General features: G+C 39.8%; 1 protein-coding gene across 6 annotated transcripts in view; it reads left to right on the top strand.

Moving 5' to 3' along the window:
- Positions 1-19,937, top strand: part of NRK (Nik related kinase) — a 91,613-nt gene extending 71,676 nt beyond the window's left edge. For 5 of the 6 annotated variants that reach the window (XM_014887040.2, XM_014887029.2, XM_088173182.1 and 2 more), the window contains 10 exons: positions 641-814; positions 1,300-1,429; positions 1,883-2,041; positions 3,702-3,845; positions 5,048-5,182; positions 6,928-7,028; positions 7,588-7,737; positions 10,686-10,845; positions 15,237-15,376; positions 16,152-19,937. In XM_014887040.2, coding sequence (XP_014742526.2) covers positions 641-814; positions 1,300-1,429; positions 1,883-2,041; positions 3,702-3,845; positions 5,048-5,182; positions 6,928-7,028; positions 7,588-7,737; positions 10,686-10,845; positions 15,237-15,376; positions 16,152-16,235 — 1,377 coding nt within the window. In that variant the 3' untranslated portion in view covers positions 16,236-19,937. Of the gene's footprint in view, positions 1-640; positions 815-1,299; positions 1,430-1,882; positions 2,042-3,701; positions 3,846-5,047; positions 5,183-6,927; positions 7,029-7,587; positions 7,738-9,548; positions 9,724-10,685; positions 10,846-15,236; positions 15,377-16,151 lie in introns of those variants that run through there. The other variant, XR_015806761.1, reaches the window with a different exon arrangement.
- The last annotated feature ends 3,040 nt before the right edge of the window (positions 19,938-22,977 follow it).

The raw sequence follows: 22,977 nt of genomic DNA, 5'->3' as shown, positions 1-22,977 counted from the left end.
TCCATCTAAATTAAAACATAAAATGTATTCCCAGAAACCAACCTCTGACTCCATAGATAGTGTTGTCAGGAAAAGAGTTTGTGTGGTACCTCACAAAGTTCACAGGTATTTCCATGGGATGCTGTAAGGAGGTCTGCAGAACCAAACATCACTATACTGGAAATGCTGATGCTGGGTCCTACTAAATGTCCTCTTTCTGGAGTAAGGTTTCCTAATTCAGTAAATGGAAAGTAGCAATGAAATGAATGGTGAAGGGCTTCAAACTGAATGCAGGTCCAGAACCAAGAAGTGCCTTCTTCTGTCTGCAGTACACAAAGGTCAGGTCTGAAACTTGTTAGTAAATCATTTGCCTTGGTATCTCTGAGGCTGAAGTTCCTTCTTTATCTGTGGTTGAGGTAATGGAGAATATTTGTGGAGCACTTCTGGAGTAAACACCAGATTTGTCATCGTGGATGTTTGCCGTACACTTTGGTGTTTAATTTTTGGTTTTTACCTTGCTATAGGGTTTGTCCTTCAATGATGCATCAGGGAGAGCACTCCCCTCCCAATATGCTCATTATTTGTCATCCTAATTAATTGGAGCTGCAGAGTGTATTGGAAATAACCTACATGTGGTGTTTAACTGTATGCTCTCATGCAGGATCAGATTTTAGGGAAACAAGTTCCAAACACCCAAGAAGGCCTTTGGAGTGTAAACAACCAGAACTATCTCCTGCCAGACCTCCTCCAGCAAAGCCAAATTACAGACTCCTCTGTGAACCCGCCACAAGTGCCACTGACTTGCCAGGAACCTCAGAACAAACCTCTGACTAAGGTAAGAGATAAATTACAGACTGACTAGATTGAACTCCAGCCTTTTTAAGTTCCTCTATTCTGTTTCTTTTTACAATGAGTTTTTTCACTACATCCCTTCTTTTTTTTAGAGTTTTATCTGAGGGGAAGATAAGAAATCTTGAGCTGCCTAACAGATTTCATTGCTCCACTTATTTCTCCCTGCTCTCTTTCTTTCATTGCTTTTTTTTTTTCTCCCCTTTTGCACAAGCTAGAGGACTCACACCCTCTGCTCCTTGCCCTGGCAGCATTCTGGTGTGCCTCTGCTCATTGTCCCTGGCTTTCTCCCACCCAAGCATCATGTGAGGGAGCACAGGGACCAGGGCAGCCCCAGAGGGCTCTGGCACTGCTGTGAGCGTGGGCCTGTGGGGAGAGGTCACTAGAGACAGATTAACAGCTCTGTCAGGGCACCACAGGGTGTTTGCCCCAAGCACCACCTGCCTGAGCAGCTCTTGTTTCTGATTGCAGAGCCCATGTGCTGAAAGCCCACCTGCCAAGAGCAGCACATCCTCCACAACATCCTTCACATCATTCATAGATCCAAGACTTCTGCCAATCACCCCTCCCACCAGTCCAGTAGGACCTTCCTGTAGTTCTCGTGAGTATACTTTGCCTTTGCATTAAAATGTTCTTCCTGGGTTTTTCTTTTTTTTTTCCTTTTATATCTTCTTTTTTTCTTTTCTCTCTCTCTTTTTCTTTTTTTTTGGCTGCTGTGGAAAGGGCTTATTGCTTAGAAATGAAAACTCTGAGTAAAATCTGAAACTGGAACTTCGCATTACTGTGAATTTTCATTGTACTGCTTCTGCCCTTGCAGATGTGAACCACATCTTGCAGTTGTGGTTTGCTGTACTCTTCTGCTGTGTTACCCCAATGCTTTCTCAGGAATGCCTGAGGAATTTTCCAGATTTTTTTTTTTTTGCTGTACAAAGCTCTCAGGGCGTTTTCTCACCCCTCTGGGGTTTCTTTCATTCTGCCATAAACAAGGTGGTTCAAATATGAGCTGTAGTCAAACACTCACATTTTCCACAATTGTGTGTATCTTTCATTCCAGCATCTAGTGCCAAACCTGAGCCTGTCAGGAGGGAAAATGCAAGGAAGGGCTCCGTTGTCAATGTCAATCCAACCAATATCCGCCCACAAAGTGACAGCCCAGAAATCCGTAAATACAAGAAGAAATTCAACTCCGAGGTCCTGTGTGCTGCTCTCTGGGGTAAGCTGGGAGTGCTTGGGCAGGTGTGTGGAGGGAAGGCACAGCAGGAGAGGCTGGCAGTGTCTGCTAGGCAGATTTCACAGTTTTATTGCTGATCTCCTGGCAGAGAGTGCTGGAGTGGATCTCTGAGCTGATACCTGTGTCACTGACATGGCCCTGCCTTCCCAGGGACAAGATAGCAAAACGTGAATTACAGCTGCAAAGGACTTTGTGCATCAGAATGAGACAATGTTATGATCAAGCACCAAGTTGAAACCATGCTCATTGAGAGAGCCAAAAGTTGCAAATGTTTCAGCAGCTTTTGTGGCTCATGAGACTCATCTGAGCTGCACATGGGTACAGCTGATCACAGAGCCCTGACCCAGTGGAAATAATCCAAACATGAAGCCTTTTGCTGTCATGTGAGTTAGGTATTCCAAGGATCCAGAGCAGGTCAGGTCTTTCCAAAAGCTTGTCTTGCTTTGTTCCTGCTGCCACTGCTTATTCTGAGCATCACTGGACCACTGTTTTAATTTACATGCTTTTTACAGGGTCAGCTTCACGTGGTGTAAAACCAACATACAGCAGTCAGACTCTCAACAGCTGTAGACACTGTCCCAGTCACATGTTAGCTAAATTCTTAAGTTATTTGGCCATCTCTCTACACCATAAGATCAGATGTATTCTATGGGACTCACCCAGCCTCTTACTCCTCACTTTTTGAGCCTGGAATGGCAAGTAAATGCAGTAGATGGAACATGTAGATTCCAAAACAAATGTAGATTTCCGGTTTATAGCTTCACAGATTTTACGTAATGTGGGTTTGTAGGAATCCAGAATTTTAAATTAAAATTTAAAAACAAAGCTGTGTGGCAAGGTGTGTAATTAAATGTGCATTGAGGCTGAAGAGCACCAGGTACTTGTCAGAGCATTGCCAGTGGAGGAGGGTGCTTGTTACAGTAGGATATCTTATGTTGGGTCTTTGGAATCTGCTGATTAGAAATATAGATGCCATTCCAGCCAAACACAATTTCTGACATTCTCTGATGTCAGCAACCCAATGGAGCCTTTTCTTCCATAGCAGCAGTTGGATTTCATATGGATTCACTCCTTAATTTGGTATTTGAAGGCATTTTCCAAACCAGAGACTATTCTCAAACAAATCCTGCACTTCCCTGTAATACAGTGCTTCTTCCCACAAGTTTGATACCTCCATGATTTGAATGTTGTGTTTGGAAAAGGAGAGTTTGTGGGGGGTGGATTTTAGTTGTTTTTCGGGGTTTTTTTCGTAATTGATAGGGACCCTTGGAGCACTTAGTTGGATCTCCTGTGTCACTACTGCAATGGTGCTGGACTGGGACTTTAGCACTGGTCACAGGTACTTTACAAGGTCACCTAAGAAGTTCAGATTCACAGAATATTTTTCTTTTTGTTTAAATCAACGTAGACTTCAGCAAAACTACTCATCCTTCAAGTTCCATAGGTATACAGGTGTTCTGCTGAGTAAAAATTCTAATGGTGAGATACTGTTTTTTCTGGGAAGTCATCCATAGAGCAACAGAGAAATTATCAGGTACCATTAAGTGAGATTAAATAAAAATTGGTTCTTAAAACAATGAACACTTGGTGACCTCTGAATCATTAGGTGACTTATGCAGGTTTTTTTTCCATGTATTGACAGGAGTAAATTTATTGGTGGGAACAGAGAATGGATTGTGGCTGCTGGACAGAAGTGGGCAAGGAAGAGTTTATACACTGATTACAAGGAGACGGTTCCAGCAAATGGATGTTCTGGAAGGACTCAATGTCCTAATTACTATATCAGGTTGGTTCAGTGGCTAAAAGTATCTGACCCACGTTGGGGTTGGAGGCAATTAAAAAGAAGAATTAGGTTATAAACTAGGTTGAGGAATTTTCTCTTTCAGAAAATCACAGGACAGTTATTCTTGTTAACAGAAAAACTCTCCTGAATTTTTAACATTTGCACTCCCATTCCAGAGTGGCTTTGGGACAATTCATTGCCTGGTTAATGTGTAAAATGGTTTATGGGAAGTACAGACTATTTCATATTCCTAAAATGGACTGATTCTCTGCAAGCTATAGTTTGTCGCTTTTTTGTTTCTATGATGGGTGAGCATCTATCTAAGTGCAGTTCTAATAACATACCATGCTATAACCTCATCCTGTGTTCAGCAAGAGGCATGAGCAGTAATATAAGAGTGATCTGTATTGTGAAAGCATCAATAACATTGAGTGGAGGCCTTCAACCTCTGCTGGGAAACAGTTTGGACTCTGGCCTTATTCCCCATGGCTGAGAGTGGCCTCACAGGATGCAAATACATACCAAGGCCAGAGGTGTGGGTCCAACAAGGAATAACAGCTCATCTCCAGTCCAGACTCATCATGGTGGGCAATGGCAGCAGCTGTTTGTCCCATACTGCCAGGTCCAGTTGTTGCTGGGACATGACAAAGTTTTTCTCTTCAGAGTAATCTGTGGTCCCAAAGTGCTGTTGACCATAGGTGCTTATGAACTAATACAACAAAAAGAGTGGTTGAGATGAAGTATGACAAAATAATTCTCACCTGGAAAGGCATCCAAAAGCAAAATATCTACTTTGAATAAAAATTGACAGTTAATTAGAACTAAATGAATAGCTTATTCAAAGTGGCCATTGTAGGACATGCCTGTGTTCCAGGAAAAACAGTTAGTGTGATCGTTTCTGATAATACCAATGTCTGTAGAAATATGTTCTTTGGCCCAAGGGAAGAATTTTAGTCAGGTGTGAAAATCTAGCATGAAGTTTGAGTCACAAGATAAGTGCACATGTGCCCAGTGCCATAGGATTGCTCCTGTTCCAGTTCCCCATGTCCCCATCACCCCAGGCATTCTTTTTGTGCCCTTGCTATGTTCTCTCACCCTGGCAAAGCACAAGGACCTGCTGTACTCAAGGTCACAAAACTCTGGCATTTTGTGAGTGGAGGGAGTTTGTAGTTCAGGGAGTTAAAGTCTCTTTTTGCAAATCCTAGGGAAGAAGAATAAGTTGAGGGTGTATTACTTGTCATGGTTGAGAAATAAAATTTTGCGCAATGATCCGGAGGTGGAGAAGCGACAAGGCTGGGTGTCCGTGGGAGACCTGGAAGGTTGTGTGCACTACAAAGTCGGTAAGGATTTCCTGTTTTTCCTTGGAGAAATGCTTAATCATCCTCCTTTTTATCTTGTGACAGCAGCATTCTTCAGCTTTTGTTTCAGGGTTGTATTGGGTGAATATCTCCTGAGTTCTTTCAAGACTCGCTGTTTTACATGGCAGATGCCTTGCTCCCTGTCGTTCCAGGCAGCATCTCTTCTTGCAGCAATTACCAGATGATGTAATGGCTGTTCCTGTAATGGCTGGAAGGAGAGAGTGCCAGCCACAGTCTGTGCTCAGTCAGTTGTTTCGTTTTTCTGTAGTTTTTTAAGGTTTTAATTCAACGGATGTTTTCCACCTCCTCAGCTTCCTTCTTGGCCGTAGGTAACTGCTATGAAATTGGACCTAGTTCAAGTCCTAGTGAATCATATTTGTAGGATGTCCTTAGGTAGATCAGCTCATCCCTTGCTCTCTCAGGAAAGACCCAAATATTCCTTTGTTTAAACACCCTGGAAATGGTACCATCTGGCTTTTCTTTGGCTCTCAGGCAGCTCATTCTTGAAAGTGAATGTGAGGATTTGGATAATTTCTCTCATTTAACTGTGGGGCGTGCACAAGTTTTGCTTTGGTGAAAGATAGTGCCACTTTCACACACCCTTCTTCGAAGCCAAATAAAGCCATGATACAGAGGAGTGCAGGAAATGTGAGGTGGCTGCTTCTCAGTAATACCTTGCTTGATGGTTTTGCCTTTTGGCTTTAGAAGAGGCAGGGGTTAAACTCAAGAAAGAATGTGAAATAGATGTGTGTTTTTATTTTAACTGTGATTACAGCTAAGCACCCACATATTCCACTTCAGGTGCTCATCCTTGGATTTGGTGCATTTAAAAAAAAAGCAATGACAAAATACTTATCCTAAAATTAAAATTGGTAGGAGCTTCTGTGTTTACATATGACAAGCCACTCCTGCATTTTTGACAGCACAGCTGCTGCTGTTTTTCTCTTGGTGAATCTTCTTGTATCTTGACCTTTGGTTGTGCAGCTATTTTTCCAGGTAGAAAAGGAAAAGGATGTACTGTTCTGCATTTTCGTGGAGTTTGCTGCATTTTCTTGTTCTCTGCCTATGTGAGATAGCATCCTGTTTCCAAAAGCTTGTCTCTGGTGGAGTGAAAACACAATGCACAAAGAAATCTTAATTTTCAATGTATAATTCTTCATTTATTCTCAATGGGCTTAGCATGACCTTAATTGTCTTGGAGAAATTGCTCATCTCTTAAATGCTTACTCATCTCAGAAAGATTGGAGTCCTTCACCCACACAGTACCTGGGGATTTAACCCACAGATGAGCAGTGAAATGAAAATTCATCCTGCCAAGTCTGACAGAATTGTTCAGCCAACAATCCCCAGTCCTCCAACAGTAACATATTCATAGCCAGTAGTGGTGGGGTATGTTCATACTTTAAAAATCAAGTGGGTTGGTTTAGCTGCAGGGTTAAGACTTTGTTTTCTGAGTAGTGAGATTTCTTTTTCATTACTATATGAAAAGGAATATATAAATATTGGTAACAGTCATTTGACTTTACTGAAAATAAATGAATTGTAGGTTTCCAGTCAAGGTACTGTCCCTGGTAATATTAAACATTGATGTCCAGAATGCATTAGTCTCCCTTGCTGGGTAATGTCTACCTCTACAAGTAATCCATTGAAATTATTTCATGTGTTGAGATGGTCTTTGATTTAAGTGTCAGTCTGATACCTAAGGAATTGTTCTTCTTGTATTACAGTAAAATATGAGAGAATCAAATTTCTTGTAATCGCTTTGAAAAACTCAGTGGAGGTTTATGCTTGGGCTCCAAAGCCTTATCACAAATTCATGGCTTTTAAGGTAAGTGAAACATCACTTTGGTTCACATGTGTCACTCTCTCACTGTTTTTCATCTACTCTCTGCTTTTGTTTTTGTTGTTTTGTATAACATTTATTCTAGCTAAAGATAAACTGCGTTTTCTTTAAAAGAAAATGTAGCACATTTGATGTACTTTGGAGATGGCAAGGATGAAACTGTCACAGTTGTGAGTGTTAGATGTGAATAACTTGTTTCTCTCTACCCCAGCCAAACACAGCAGGTGCTGTGCCAAAATGTGCATTTGAATTGACAAAGTTGATGTTGATTTCCCTCAAAAGGGGAGGAAATTAAACACAAGGGTAGTCAGCCTGCTTTTTGCCTAGTCCATTTCTAGAATCTTGATTTCTTTTTCAAACCACAAATGAATTATCCAACTGTCCTTGTAACTCAGTGGATGATGGATACTTAGCTCCCTAAATGTAACCTACTATTTAACAAAAATAGCTGTCTAACGTTCAAGTTTTGAGAATTCTTAGGATCTTAAATGTAGTTCTGCAAACCAGCAATTTTATTGTGTTACTGCATTTTTCTTTTTCCCAGTCCTTTACCGCACTTCATCACAAACCACTGTCAGTTGACCTGACTGTTGAAAATGGGCAAAGACTAAAGGTCATCTATGGCTCAGTAGTGGGATTTCATGCCATTGATGTGGACTCTGGATCTGTGTATGACTTGTACCTTCCAACACACGTAAGACAATCCAAAAATCTACGTTAATGCCTTTGTTCTTTGGGCTGTGTATTGATGATGATCAGGTTAAGTTTGTGCTATTTTTGAAAAGAATGATCAGAGGCTGCTAATACAAAACCACTTTTCACATAGTTTTATAACCCTGAAGTCCTTTTTAAATGCTTTTACCACATTTAGAATGTCAGTTTTAATGGTTTAATGTCAGAAAGCCTATTGTATGGATAGTACTAATTTTAATTGATATATCCTGGAAATTTAGGACTTAAATAGTCAAAGACACAATAATATCTACATGAATTTATGTGACTTTTACAATTTGCCACTGTGCAGACAGCAGAAACAGACTTCAGACTAAGTAAATTTGCTGATCTTCTTGCCATTCAGTTGTCCATGAAACCACTCTGTAAATTCAGAAGAAGTTTTACATTTTCCTTGTGACTTTCTCATTAGATTGTCAGTAAGTTAGCATGAAGGTGTTGATTTCAGGGGTGTGTGTACATCCTTCATTGTGTCTCTGTTTGAGGTGATGGTGATCACTAAATTTCTGCTTAAGTTCATATAACAGCAAATTGCCCTGCAGAAGTGAATGGCTGGCATGGGGCTGTCTAATATGAAGTCTGTGCTGTGGTGTTAATATTTTTGGATTTTTACTTATTTGCTTATTTTTTAGCTATTCTAGATGGTGCTTTTCAAAGCTGTATGTCCCAAAAGCCAGACAATCTTGGGGGCTTAAGTTCAGTAAACTGGCAGGTTCCAGACTGGCTCCAGTCTGATGGGAAGCTCCTGGCAGACTGGCTCCAGTCTGATGGGAAGCTCCTGGCAGAGAAACTTCTGTGCACACTTGAACCCTCCCTGAAGTCAACAGTGCTCCACAGGGGCTGGGGGTGCCATGGCCTCCTTGCATCCCCAGACCATGTGTCCCAAAGTTATGCTTGGGAGGTCTGAAGAAATCTCATCCCAAATCTGCATGTTGCAGCCTGTGCCATGAATCCATTTATTTTAACTTTTCTCCACTCTCAGCCCCTTGTTTTCAACCCAAATGAAAATCCACTCCTCCTGTGCAAGCCACTTGATCACTCTGCTGCCCGTGCAAGCCACAGCCTCCATGTTCTGTCAGACCTGTGTTCCTGGTGGACACAGTGTGTAAGACTGGCTGTTAGATTTATAGACTTCTCTTAACTGAAAAATGGCTTTTCCAGCTGTTCTAACTGTTGAATCACCTGCTAAAGGCTTGTACTGTTTATTTTGGTGTTGTTTTTTTTTTAAGGTACTTAGTATTTGTCTTGTTAGAGGGTTTATTTAATGTGACAGTAGCTTTGTTAACTAGGCAGCTGTGATGAATTCACATCAGTTTGTAAATTGAAGTGTGGTGCCCACGTGCCTTTCTGGAAGTGGGTTGCCCAGCAAGGTGAGCAGTGACTTGTCAAAAGGATCATTAGCATAATTGCCCAAGAGAAGAAAGGCAAAGAAAAAAAGTGAACTTTCTTAGAGGCTTTACTTTTTCAACAGGCTGCAAATATAATTAGGTACCTGATGAGAGAGATTTCCCAGGTGACTGCCCTGGATCTGTGGGGCACCTGAGACTGACTGTGTTTGTGTGAGCTCTTCAGCCACAAGTTAGCACAGACTAAAAATATATTTTCTCTTCAGAGTCTTAGACTGAAATAAATCAGCTGCTACAGCAGCTCAATCTCTTTTGATATTCTAGTATTTTAAAAGAACTAGAACTTGATAATTATCTCAAGGAGCTTTGTGGTGGCAATAGCCCAGACTGTAACAGGCTGACTTGAGATACTCTTGCTTTCTGGTAGCCTCTTTTCCTGGTTCCCCACCTCTTTCTTCATCTCTTACCTGCTCCGGTCGCTCATGCGAGTACCAAGGCAACGCATTAAAATTGCTCTGCGGCTCTGGATCCCCGTTCTAGTGTTACGGATAGTTGTTGCGGAGGCACGGAGTCAAGTGGGTGGCCTGAGTGTATTCAGTTTGGCAAGTACAGCTTCAGTGCTTCTTTTACTGTTCATTAATGTCTGTGCTTGAGGAAGAAAAGACCTGTGTGTGGCTGGCTTGTGAGAATGATGTAAAGCTCCAGTCATATGCTTCCTATAGAAATATTAATTGTGGTGGTTTAATTTACTATTTAACATCCTGTTTTGAGTAGTGCTTTAAACAAGGAAATGCTTTGTTACTGTTTTTTTTAAGGCTGTCCTCTTTTTCTTTCAAAAATGCTTTCATAAAACTCCACCCTCATGGTTGTATACTTCACCTTTGGTTTTGGTCTTTTTTTGCTTGGGATATGTTGGCTTCTGGGAGAGATTCGTGTGGGTGAAATGCACTGTTCCTGTGGCATGCAGAGGTGTGCCCAACAGCAGTCAAATGGGCAGCTATTTGTAGTGAAGGATGTGGGAAGGGAAGGACAATGAAAAGGTCCAGGGAACCTTTTACAGCAAGATAAATATTATTAAATTTGCAGGTTTTTAACTTGTGAGTGAGAATAGGGAAATATCATGGAAAGTGAAAGCACTGATCTCCTGCACTGTGGAAGTTTCTGTCCTTCCTCCGTCTTCTGAAAAAGTTGTGAATTCAAATTTATTTCACCTTTCTCCTATTTGTATAATGCAAGTATTTTGTGAGTGACTAAGTAAATATTATTGTGTCTCAATGGCTCCATGACTTCTTGAAACCAATGAACACTGGTAAATTTAAAGTGAAGTATTGAATATTGATTTATTTGCAAAGCTACCATCATATTCAAAGGGGGGAGAAAGGGAGAAAGTCTGTTTCAGAGGCTTCCTAGCAAACTATACAGCCTCTGAGAACAGGCATTTCTTTCACTTTCCATGAGCCATGAGCTAGTTCTTTTTATTGCTCTGCCAAGCTAGTTAGATCGATGTAATTGCTGAAATTGCAGACCATGTTCTGATATAAATCTTAGCAAAATGCAATTCCAGATCCAGGGGACCATTCGCCCACATGCCATTATCATCCTCCCAAACACCAGTGGCATGGAGCTCCTGCTCACCTATGAAGATGAAGGCATCTACATTGATATATATGGGCATTTCACAAAGGAGACTGTTCTACAGTGGGGAGAAATGCCAGCATCAGTAGGTATGTATGAAAAACAGCTCCTTATTAAATATAAGGTTCTGCTGCATGAAGCCTGACTTCTTTATGAGGTTTGTATCTATGTGAAAATGGTTGTATGGCACATAAAGCACCTTCTGAGCAAACCAGATGTGTAAAAGAGTAAACAGATTTATGGGTGTTTGTGTTAACACAGCCAATGATTACAATAGGGGCTTCCCATTTGGACCACATTCTGTATTCTTGTCACACTGTTTATTGCATCACACATTCACTATACAGACAGACTTCACTGAAGATGCAGCTTACCACCAGTTTCCACAGGGAGATTTATGTGAATTACAGAGGGGGGGAAAGTGTTTTTGTTGTTCATAGCTCACAGCGTTTTATGTAGGAATTCACAGCTACTGAGGGGTCAGTTACTGAAGAGATCTGTAACTGCTGTCAGATGGCCCCTTCATTTTATCACTTTAAATTCACAGGGCTGCCAGGCCAGGGTATTTGTGATAGATTCTTAATCTCCTCATGCTTGTAGTTGGCTGTGTAGGAGGAGATTCTGGTTGTACTGGAGCCAGGACAGCTGCTTATTTCACCTTTCCCATAGGGCTTCAGGCTAACAGTGTGGGGAAAATGAAGAGCAGCACTGGCAGATTTTTGGGTTTATTACTTGTTACTTTTAATTTCTGTCTCACTCCTGTTCTTTATTTTAAAACAAACATACCAACAAAACAAGCCACAGACAATTGGACTGCACAGAAGCCTGTTATTAGCTTGGAGGAAACTGGATACCACAGTGAAAAATGAAGGATGTTCACCTTTTTCCTTTCATTTCTACCTGAGTAGTTTTAAGAAAAGCTCATCTTTGGGATGTGCTACAAACCAAATTTGACTTCTGATTGAAATCACATTTCCACTAAAACAACCTAACCTATAAACACACAACTCAAACTTCATGCAAGGGCCTCTGTTAACTGTCATTTTAGTAATTTTACCACTAACTCATATCAATTTTCTTAATCCTTTGATATCCTTGGCTGCAGACAAAAACATTATGAGAGAAATGTGAATAACTGTTATTTGAATGGCCCTACTTAGGGATCAACTTGACAGTTTCTTGAAAGGTCCTGTTTTCTTGGGATTTCTATACCCATTTCATACCTCCTGAAGTCTGTATGAGTGTATCTCAATTTTCACTCTCTGTTGCAGAGATAGAAGGGTCTTGTGTTACCCTCAGGGTGCTCTCTAGTCATCCTTTGCTCATTTCTTGATTTCTTTAAACAAGTATTTTGAAAGAAAAGTTTGTAGATGGTGAGAGTATTTTGATACAAAAAATAAAAAATAGTTTGTATTGCAATCGATGGATTTAGGGCAGGGAATCTAAATATATCTTATTCATAGTCTTAAATTGGGACCTCTGTGACCAATCTGTTAATAAGAAATCGGAGAGAGGAAGCTCAAATCCCATGGGAAATTAAAACTGTAGAAGTATTCTATATTTAATCTGAAAGATGTACACATATGTAGGGCTGAATATAAATACAGCTGTAATATTTTCTATAAAGCATGTTTTAAAAGGCATTAAGAAGCATCAAGTTAGTAAGATTTGGGAGCACTCTTGCCCTTTTTTGTGAGTAAAGAATTATTTACAGTGTGTAGCCATAGAGGGTTAACACAAATCTGGATATTCCCAGAGGAACTAGTAAAAGTCTTTATTTCCTTTTCCCAGTACATTTTAGAAGCAAGAAGACTATTCTGTAGAGAAACAGACAGTGTTACCAAAAGGTGGTTAAATTACTGCCTCAATGCTCTACAACACACTAGCTGGAAGCATAGGATATTTTTATCTAAAGCTGCAGTGGAAAGTGGACTTAAAGTAACTATTCCCAAGGTGCTCGTAGTATAGGAGCTGTTGTTCCAAAATAAGACTTTATTCAGAGTATCTGCTCTCAGTGCATCTCACATGAAACACCTCTAAGAGCTCCCATGTGGGAGGATTATCCTGACTCAGTACTGACCTTTGAATTCATAGCCTGCTATCCTTCAAATTAATCTCCATGTATGGATAAGTCCTTATTACTGCACAACTGAGCAAATGGTGTAATGAGGCTATTTTGTTTGCATGCTGTTTCACAGATGAAATTTGGGAAAGAATTTTTGATTCTGCTACAAAACTGAGATTTTATGTTACTTGTACTTAAACCTGCCATTGTCAGTTGACAAGTTCTTGGTATATTGGCCAGACAGCCGAGCATCAGGGCTTAACTTGGCATATCTGGTTTATTCTGTTCCTGTTTTGAATACTGCCTGGAGGTCAGATTCTTCAGAACACAGCAGAAGTGGTCCAGATGACCTAGAGGTTGCAGCAGAGACTAATGAAATGGTTACTGGGAGCTGCAAGGAAGCAATTCAAATTGAAATCTGCCAAAGGCACAGATACAGACACAGCATAGGGGGACCTGGAGTGTAAATTTCATGTAGTGGAAAAGATCAGGAGACTTATTAGTTCTTTGTTGCTAGACTTACATGACCTATACTAAACACTGTAGCCACAGGATGGTTTCATGCTGTTTATATATATGCACCTGCCTTGCTTCCTACCCCTCCAGAACCATAGAGTGCCTCTCTGTTATGTTCAAAAGCAAAATTTGAAAAGGTTAATATGATGTCATTTGTTACAAAAAATAGCAAAAGTTTGAGTCTTGTATCATTTTGGTGTTCCTCACTTTGTGTGTGGTCTGGGCTTACTTTTCAGATACTGTAGACTGCACAGGTGCTGCCCTGGGCTTATCCTGCTACTGCTGCACTGTTCAGAAATGTTAATGACATTTTCTTCATATCCTGCAGCAATGGTGTCCTGTTGTACAGCCTGAAGCATAAAGAAAAGATTTTAAAATATATACATTTCATGTGTTTCAGTTTTAGAAAATACTCCTCCTCTTTTGCCACTCATCCTCAGTTGCTCACTGCTGCTTTGCTTTTAAAACAGGTTAATTTCTTCCTCTTTCCTCATGACTGGGATACTGGGAAAGAATTATCTTGATCTCAGCACTAGTGGCAGGGAAGCCTTCAGTGTTCACAAAGAATAACTGAAAGTCTTCTGAACAAATTTAGTGGAAATTTATAGTCTCTGAGGAAAGTAAAATCACAACACTGTAACCAAACCATATGTGCTTCCAAGGAGGTATGATTTTCATACATTTGTTCTAACAATAATTATAAAGCAAGGATTCCAAATTAGTATTAAATCAACCCTGCTAGAAGTATATACAGTCGTGTGGGCATATTGCCTTTATTTTCTGCTGTCCTTCTCAAGCAGGATTGCAGGCTGTCGCTTCCAGTATCAGTCTGGACTGAAAGTTCAATTTTTAGACAAAAACCTAAATCAACATGGAGGGTTTTAAAAAGCAGACCTTGCTCACACTAATAATACAGGGCAGACATTCTCTGTCCAATGGAGCTAAAACCCAGTCCAGTGCACACATTCCCTCTACATCATTTTAGAGCACCAGAATTCTCAGACTAATGAAATAACAGTTAATAGTTGAACAAGAAGAACGATTTCTGAGCATTGACTACTAATAGAGCATAACTAATGTGATTTTACCTTGGAAGCCCATACAAGTACCAATCGGAGGGCTTTTACTGAAACTGTGCCTAATTTGAGATGTGTGATGTTAACTCCTTCATCACTATTCCAATTTCTTATTGCCAGATTTAAAGGGAGTATTGTAGTCAACTTCCACAGTGCTAGAATATCTTCTTTTGATTTTGGAAATATTACACATAATCGGTGATGGAAAGACACCGAATTAGTCATGTTTCAGATTCTGAAGTATTTAGGTTTCAGGCTAAGCTGAACTCCATAGTAAATACAAACCTAGCTTCCTAATAGGAACAGAGTACAGTGGGTACAGAGAAGACAGTCAAGACTTTTCTTGAATATGAACAGTTAAAGGATGAGAGGCAAAGATGGGCACAAGCTGCACCAAGATATTAGGAGGCAATGTTCGGCCTTGAAAGCAGTGATGCATTGCAGCAGGGTCTTGGAAAGGTTATGAAATATCCATCAAACATATCTGTACAAGATCCTGAGCAACCCTGTCTGTTTTGGCCCCACTTTGGGGCCAGTGGTTAAACAAGATGCCCTTCAGAGTTTTCCTCCAAGCTTTAGTGAGTCTAAGATACACAGTAGTAGTTAAGATTTATATCTAGAGTTCAAAATAAGTCTGAGAGGACGAACTGAAATTTAGTTACTAATCCTAAGGCTTTTTCTATAAACTTAAAATATAAATAATTCAGAATATATTGTTATCAAATATAAATGCATCAGATCCATAATTAACATAAATGAGGCAAGAATCAATCTTTCAGCTGTTAAATAGTACCAATTTTTTTTGTCGTTTTTTTTCTTTTAGCTTACCTTCAGTCCAATCAGGTCATGGGCTGGGGAGAAAAAGCGATTGAGCTACGCTCTGTGGAAACAGGAAATCTGGAAGGAGTATTTATGCACAAGAAAGCACAGAAGCTAAAATTTCTATGTGAAAGAAATGACAAGGTACAGAGATGACTACACTGTGGTGACTTAGCAAAAATGAGTAATAGCTGACTATGACAGACCAGTTCATTTTGGTAACTTTGTTATTGGTTACTTCATACCTTCATACAACTTCCCTGTTCAAAGCCAGTGTAGTCACTGATCCCACAAAGCAGCCATTCTGGATGTTCATTCTGGATGTTCACACATTCCCACCACCAGCTGTTAGAACTCTCCATTCCACCCAGCCTTCACTGCTATCAGTGATAACAAATACAGACATTGTGAACTGCACAGCACCACAGGTGTAGTGAGGAGGGTTAGTGAGGGAGCCTCAAAAACTCCCAGCTACAGGACTGACTCTCCTGGGATACTGAAATTACAGGCAGTTCAGATTAGTCATCATGGGGAAAAAAACCCCAACACTATTAATTGCAGACACCAAGGTATGAATAATAAGATATGATTCTTGCATATAACAATTTTGGTAAATATTCTCTGAAATCTGTTTGGTCCCACTATCATACTTAGAAAACTGAAGCCTAAAACCTTACATTAATTATTTTTAAATGTTCTCCTATGTATTTTCAAATAGGGAAAGAAATACATTGAAAAAATGCAGTTGTACCACAAGTACAGTTTCACTTTAAAAAGTTTCTCATGAGATTAAAATTCAATTGTGATATATGTATATCCTTGTATTTGGGACTGTGGCATTCTATCACCTTTCCTATGTGAGTAAAAATATTTTCATAAATATAAACTGACAGGAGCATCTTTTTTTTTCTCTTTCAAGGTGTTCTTTGCATCTGTACAGTCAGGAGGCAGCAGTCAAATATACTTTATGACTCTTGGTCAAAATGTGCTATTCAACTGGTAAAGTACATCAAAATGAAGAAAATGAAAAATTCCCTGTAGATGGCAGTGTAAAAGTCTCAGAGGTAATACACACAAATTTGCACTTCTTACCGACAAAAAATTTGTCATTATTGGCTTATCAAAATTCATATTCTTTCAGTCTGGAAAGAGTTCCATTTTCCTGTTGAACTACTGCAAACATGTTTAGTTTGTCTTTCAAATTATGTTGCAAACAAAGATTGTATTAGGAGACTTTAGTGAAGAATGTAGCCAATATAAGAAGCTCCTGTACTCCAAAATATGGACAGTTTCACTTTCACAGGTGATGTAATGTTGATATCTTGAACTGAAGTCACTTTTTATGGACAGTGACAGCTGTAGGTAGATACAAAAACACAGTTGGAATCTATTTTGAATTGAGTTGGGGATTGTTCTGGAGTTTAAGCAAGCTGTTACTGTGTCACCAAGGTGAACTTGAATGACTTGTCCAAGTCTTAAAGCAGTGAAAGGGTTTGTGGTGGGTGCCAGCACAGACCAGAAGGCCTGAGGGATCCTCCCTCCTTGCACCTTGAGGCGTCATCCCCTGTGCTGGGTGGACAGGGGTGTTTCAGTACAGAGTTGTAAAAATAGTTAATTCTGAACATGTGCCCCATCTGAGAGATTTTTATAAATGCAGGAGGGGACAGACTTTGTGTTTCTCTCAGGGCTGGTTGCCTGAGCCCATAGACACAGTTACTGTAGGATGTATTTGTAAAAACAGTTTAAATAGTCTGTCAAAATCATAGATGCATAAAGCATTATGAAACAGAACCTGTAACTTTTATTCACACCTGGGACCCACGCTCATATCAATTGATTTAAAGGCACTACCTGTGTATATAAACAAGGGCACAAGAGCAGGCACTTTCTTTTCTGCTTTCTTGCTCTTTCACATCAAGTCTTTATGTATTTGTATGTAAATATAATCTTTCCAAAATGGATGTTAAGATTAACAAATGTATTCTTAATATAGTCATGAAAATATCCAAAGAGTTAATCTATTATAAATAGAAAATATAAATAATTCCAGGTGCTTTCTATGCTAATGACATCTAAATAAAGTTGTGTCTTCTAGTGTTATTGGTGCCAGTGTTTCTGCATAAACTCTGTTCTCAGGGGCTTATAAATTGGCCATAAAACTATAGAGATATAATATATATATATATACACACACCATATATATAATCACATACTATGATTCAATTGTAGGGTTTAATGTAATCCTCATGTAGCTGATTTTTGGATGTACTTTGAAAATGTAAAGCATCAAATGTAATACAAAAGAGCTCATTCCAGACATGATAGGGATAGTGCTGTGGGCAAAAGTGAAATCACTAGTTCCAGTGCTTGAAAATAGGGTTTTTTTACTTGAAATATTTGATACTAAAAGGTGCAGGGAAAGTGTGTTGGAATATCTGGTTGTCTACCTCAAGGATGATGATTCTGTGTTGACTAAGAGGGCAGAAATAGAGTTGCTGGAACTGGTAGCTGTGCTGTCCAGCACATCAGTTGGGATGCTGGCAGTGATGCTGTGACTGACAGGTGCTCAGAACTGCTGTCGCTGTGTCTGTCAGCATTTAGGGGCTAATCACCCTTCCCCTTGTTCCCTGTGCTGGCACCTCACTGCTGCAGGCAGGTCTGAGGTGCCTGCACTGTTGCTCTTATGTTTTTGGCTCTATGGAGGACTGCACTTCCAAAGTTACTAACCTAGCACTTTTCACAGGCACTAGCTCATCTCAAAATGTACAGTGTTTTTTAATGAAGCATTTTCTTTTTAAATGTTTAACTAACAGAAAAATAAGTCTGAAGCCATACTAAAAAAAAATACAGTTAAATACACAGAGTGGTTCTTAATGTATGTGAGTAATTAGCATGTGTGCAGACTTGAAATCTGAATGGAAACTGCTTGGGCAGAGCTGTGTGGTAAGAGCTCTGTCTGGTCATAGTAATGTTCCTGCCTGTTGCCAGGGCCAGGGCTGGGGAAAGTGAGCAGAGCCTGGCTTGGCTCCCTGTGCTGCTGAACACTTGGGCTGGTTGCATTGGACTCACAGAACAACAACAAACGAACAACAGGAAAAAAAACCCCACCAACAAAACCAAACAAGCCCAAATCTGTAACAGAACTAGAGGTCAAAGTTACTGGCAAAAAGTAAGTTGCAGACAATCAATTTATAAGCAACTTACTTGCTTTCAACTTAAAAGTCTAAGAGACTGTGAAGGAAGAGCTTTCATTTTGCACACAGTAGGTGTGCAAAAAACTTCCCAAGCTGCTCGTGCTGTAAGTCATCAGTGATCGAGGCTGCCCTGTAATATTTTGAAAGTGTGCTTATCTCAGCAGCTTCTGCATTACAGAGGATGGATGTGATTTTTTTTTTTCCCTCCCCTGTGCTGATGTCAACAGGTAGGAGGCAGATATTTTCTTGATGCTAGGGACTAGTTAAAAAGAATTAGCAAAGAGCAGTGGGAATTTATAACAATGACCCGTATCAACATATTAAAGAAGCAAATGTGATAAAACTTACTTAAGTTTACTGTAGCAGTAAATTGTGACAATAAGTTGACACACTGTGAAGAAGTTTAACTCCATGCTAAAAGGAAAAAAACCCAAACAACCCCAAGATCAAGAGAGGCAATATGTACTATCACATTGGGACTGTAATTATTCATTCTGTTTCCCTCTGTTAGCTCTTATTTCTAGCTACAATTCAAGGCAGTGAGTTGGATTTTCATCTTCTATTCTCTATTAAAAAAATCATATAAAACTTCCTATGTGTAATAATGGAAAGCATGAGGCACCTAGAGGTGAATGCTTTTGAAGGATTTAGAAGTGGTATTGCAAATAGCAATAGCAACTGGATGAAACAAGGAGAAACATGTGGCATTGTCTCTCTATCAAGAGATAGTCAGTATGGTTGAAAATGAGAAAGAGCCCAGAGATGTTGAGAAGAGTAACAGAAGAAAGGGGAAGTGACTGAAGAGGAGGGAAAAGCTGAAGAAAATAAACAGGAGTAGCCAAAGGGTAAGGAGTGGATGTCTGGAACAGCACATTGCTGTAAAAGGAATACAAAAGGCTAAAAGATGTTAAGGAAAAGAAAGCAGCCAAAGAAATGGAAAGATATCTGAAGTGACTGGGGGGCACTGAATGAGGGAGTGTTTTGAATAAATGTTCACTTCAAAGCAAAAGTACAAAGGCCAGAAGAAAAAAAAACAAGAACCAAGGTTATCCAGACATAATTTTAACTATGCAAAATGTATATCAGATTTGTAATTTCATTTTGTGAGGTGTTTCACTAGCTGTACCCTTTCAATAACTTTTAAAACCAAGAAGTGAACTGCTTCATGTGTTTTTCTAGTGATGTCACTTTGACATGAAAAAATGCTACAGGGCAGAATGTTAAGGATCCATGTCATTAACCCTTTGGTACATGCAGTCTCCTAATGGCAGATGGTGCTCATCATGTTGCATTTGCCACACAAGATTGTGCTAATGCTGCAGCAATATAGAACTGCGTGTGTGTGCCTGCTTTCGTTTTAGGCACGGTGAACTCTCTTTTGCAGCCTGAACCTTGGCACTTGACTTTAAAACCTGGGAACCATGCAAGTTATGTACTGTACACTATGTATTTTCTTCTAATGTTGAAATTGTACAATTTAAAGAGTAATAAAAATACTCTGAAAATTAAAACTAGTATCATGCTTGTAATGATTCTGTTATATTGACATGGACTGTTGTAAAAATCATAGAAACCTGTGTTACTGTTTTCCAAATCCAGTCACTATCCTTAGGGGAACATCCATATCTGCCTGTAGGGACAAAACAAATATATATCCTTGTATGGATAAAGATGTCCAAACGACTGTGAGAGTTCAGACTGGACAGAATGCTCCTAAGAGTGACAGCCAGTGCTGTGCTGTGTGTGCTGCTAATGAGCCTCCCCGAATTTCTGTGTGCCCTTCTCTTTACACAAACACCCAATGGGATGAGGGCAGTGGAACTACAGCAAAATGACAGCTTGCAGTCATTGGTGCTACAAGAACTGGCTTTTGTGCACATTAGCCTGAGTGCCAGGCTAGCCCAAGTCACTTTTTCTCAGGTAAGCTCACACAGTCTTTATTGCCACTGGAATTTTTTCTCCAAAGACTATCATAAAAGCTGGCTTATAAGTTCAGTTCCATGTTTAAACAGCTGTGTTTAAGTTAAATGAAGCATAAGCAAACCTGCAGTCTATAGAAAAAAACTTCTATAGATTTTAAAACCTGTGCAGTAAGTCAAGGTTCCACACACCAAAAATATAAGAAATTTTCCTGCTGATAACCCACCACTTTCTCAAACTGCCTTTCAAAGTGCACAGAGCTGATTAAAGAGCAAGGGGATGTCAGCTGGGTGATCAGCCAAAATGTTATTTTAGCATTATTTAACCGCTTCTGTTATTTTCTAAGATTTAACAAAAGCACCTAGGAAATAATAGTGAAATGCATCAGAAAAACTTTTCTATTTTTGTCCTCAAAGCACTTTGTGGTCAGCTTTTGCAGTCAGCTTTATGATCTTGCACACCAGCTAATTTTCTTTAATCTAGAGCATTACCTTTTACTCTTTTGTGCCTTTTACTTCTCCAACATATTTTAAATGTAATATTTAACAGAGTGTAATAACATCCTCCTATTCAGCATAGCTCATTCCTCACTGTCACTGCTATAAAGGCTAACTACTCTTTTCTTAAGGTGTGTTGTATACAAAAACAAAGATATTTGATTGCTAATTGTCTCTGAGAATTGGAGACTCTTGATTGATCAGAGGTGAACACAAATTTAGCATATTGGTCGTAGGCATATAAAAATCTTACTGTCTTCAATGAGCTGCTTACATGGCCTGCTGAAGCAGACTCAGCATAACACAAAGGCCTCAGTTCCTGTGATGTGATACAGCCATCTGCTGATGGCTCCCATCCAGTCATTACTGATTTTCTGAGTGTTTCTCAACTTCCCGTTTCTAATATAATCATACTGGTCCCACTGCTCAGGTATGGTAGGGAAGTCACATCTAGATGAACTCGCAGACATAATCAGTCTTTAAAACATGTTGTTGACAAGCTGGCAGCAAGAGATTTACCCTTGTTCCAGTTTTGAAACTGGTTTTAGCTGGACCTCTGCTGGTAAGAAAGAAGGCAGCAGGAGCAAGTTACTAAGAGAAGGAGCTATCTTATATCTGAACCTGCAATGCATACAGATTTAGCCAATATAAAGTATTAACTCTGCTATCAGTCCATATCAGTCCATTACCACTCCACAAAAGCTTCAGCTTCAATGAATGAAACCGCAGTGACTCACAATAACAAAATCTGGCAACAAATGCACATATAACAATAACCTGTGTATAAATAAGTTTATTCTGCAAATCACATCATCAGCACAGACAAAAGTGGAGATAAGCTGGGAGCAATACAGAGATTTCCTCATTACACCCACAGGTTATTTAATAACTAAAAAAAGTGTATCCTGTAGTTCTCCAGGTAAAACTTGCATGTGATGTGAAATCATGTCCTGTGCAAGCTCATTGAAAAGGCTTTTGGGTCATGTTCATTTCTTTAAACTGTAAATGCCATTTTTTCAGTTCACACAAGTCGTGTTTACTGGGGAAGAAAGACACCATGTGGAAGTTTTACCCAATACTTGGCTTCAACATAACACAAATGACTGATTTGTTTTAAATTTTCTTACTAAGGAATGCACTGTGACATAAAATACGTAATCTCATATCACTCCTAGAGAATTCTAAAGGCCAGCAAAAGCTTGTGCTTTATAGCCTTTTGTCTGTTTTTTTCAGTGTGTTTTAAATGGCACAGGCAACAGGTTTTCCTATTTCCCCATGGCAAATGCTCCACAGTAACAAAGGCAGTAGATTAGGAATACAAGTGTGCTCAAGCTGGAAGAGCTGCTGTGGCCTAGCACCTGAGCCAGCTCTGCCTAAGGTGCAGCCACACTTCTGGATTTCCAAAGACTATCTGGACCAGTGACACTATAAAGACTGGAAGCTGCTGCTCCTCCTAGCAATTTTTTTACCCCTCTCTCCTCACTCTATCCTGCTGGAGTGGCTGGGGTGGGTGGGGGTCTTTGGAGAACATCTAGTCCAACCCCCCTGCTAAAGCAGGGTCACGCAGAGCAGGTTGCACAGGATCTCATCCTGACAGCTTTTGAGTATGTCCAGAGATGGAGACTCCACAGCCTCTCTGGGCAGCCTGTTCTGTTGCTCTTCTGCCCTCAAAGAAAATTTTCCTCCTATTCAGATGGGACTCGTGTATCAGTTTGTACCTGTTGTCCCTTATCCAGTCACTGGGCAGCACTTGTTCTCATTCTGTTTTTCAGGTATTTGTGGGCATTGATAAAATCCCCTCTCTTGTCTTCTCTGGTTTCAACAGGCCCAACTCCCTCCACCTTTCCTCATAAGAGGTGTTCCCTCCAGTAGAAAAAAATACAGGTGCTAATAAAATATCAAAGTTCTTGATCTCCGTAAGCTTTCACAGGACTCCTTATGATACCAATGAGAGTGTCTCATGGGAGGGGGTTTGGAACAAGGTGGTCTTTAAGGTCCCTTCCTACCCAAACCATTCTTTGATTCTATGGTATGATAAAGAAGTTGATAGTTGCTGTGAGAAATGAAGCTCACTCTTCTAAAAATTTTAAAGAGTTTAATAAATGATATTAAGGGATAAACATAAATCAAGAGT

The sequence above is a fragment of the Sturnus vulgaris genome, chromosome 14 (genome assembly GCF_052056855.1).
Source record: "Sturnus vulgaris isolate bStuVul1 chromosome 14, bStuVul1.hap1, whole genome shotgun sequence".
Classification (NCBI taxonomy): Eukaryota; Metazoa; Chordata; class Aves; order Passeriformes; family Sturnidae; genus Sturnus; species Sturnus vulgaris.
This window is presented reverse-complemented; position numbering and strand designations above follow the sequence as displayed.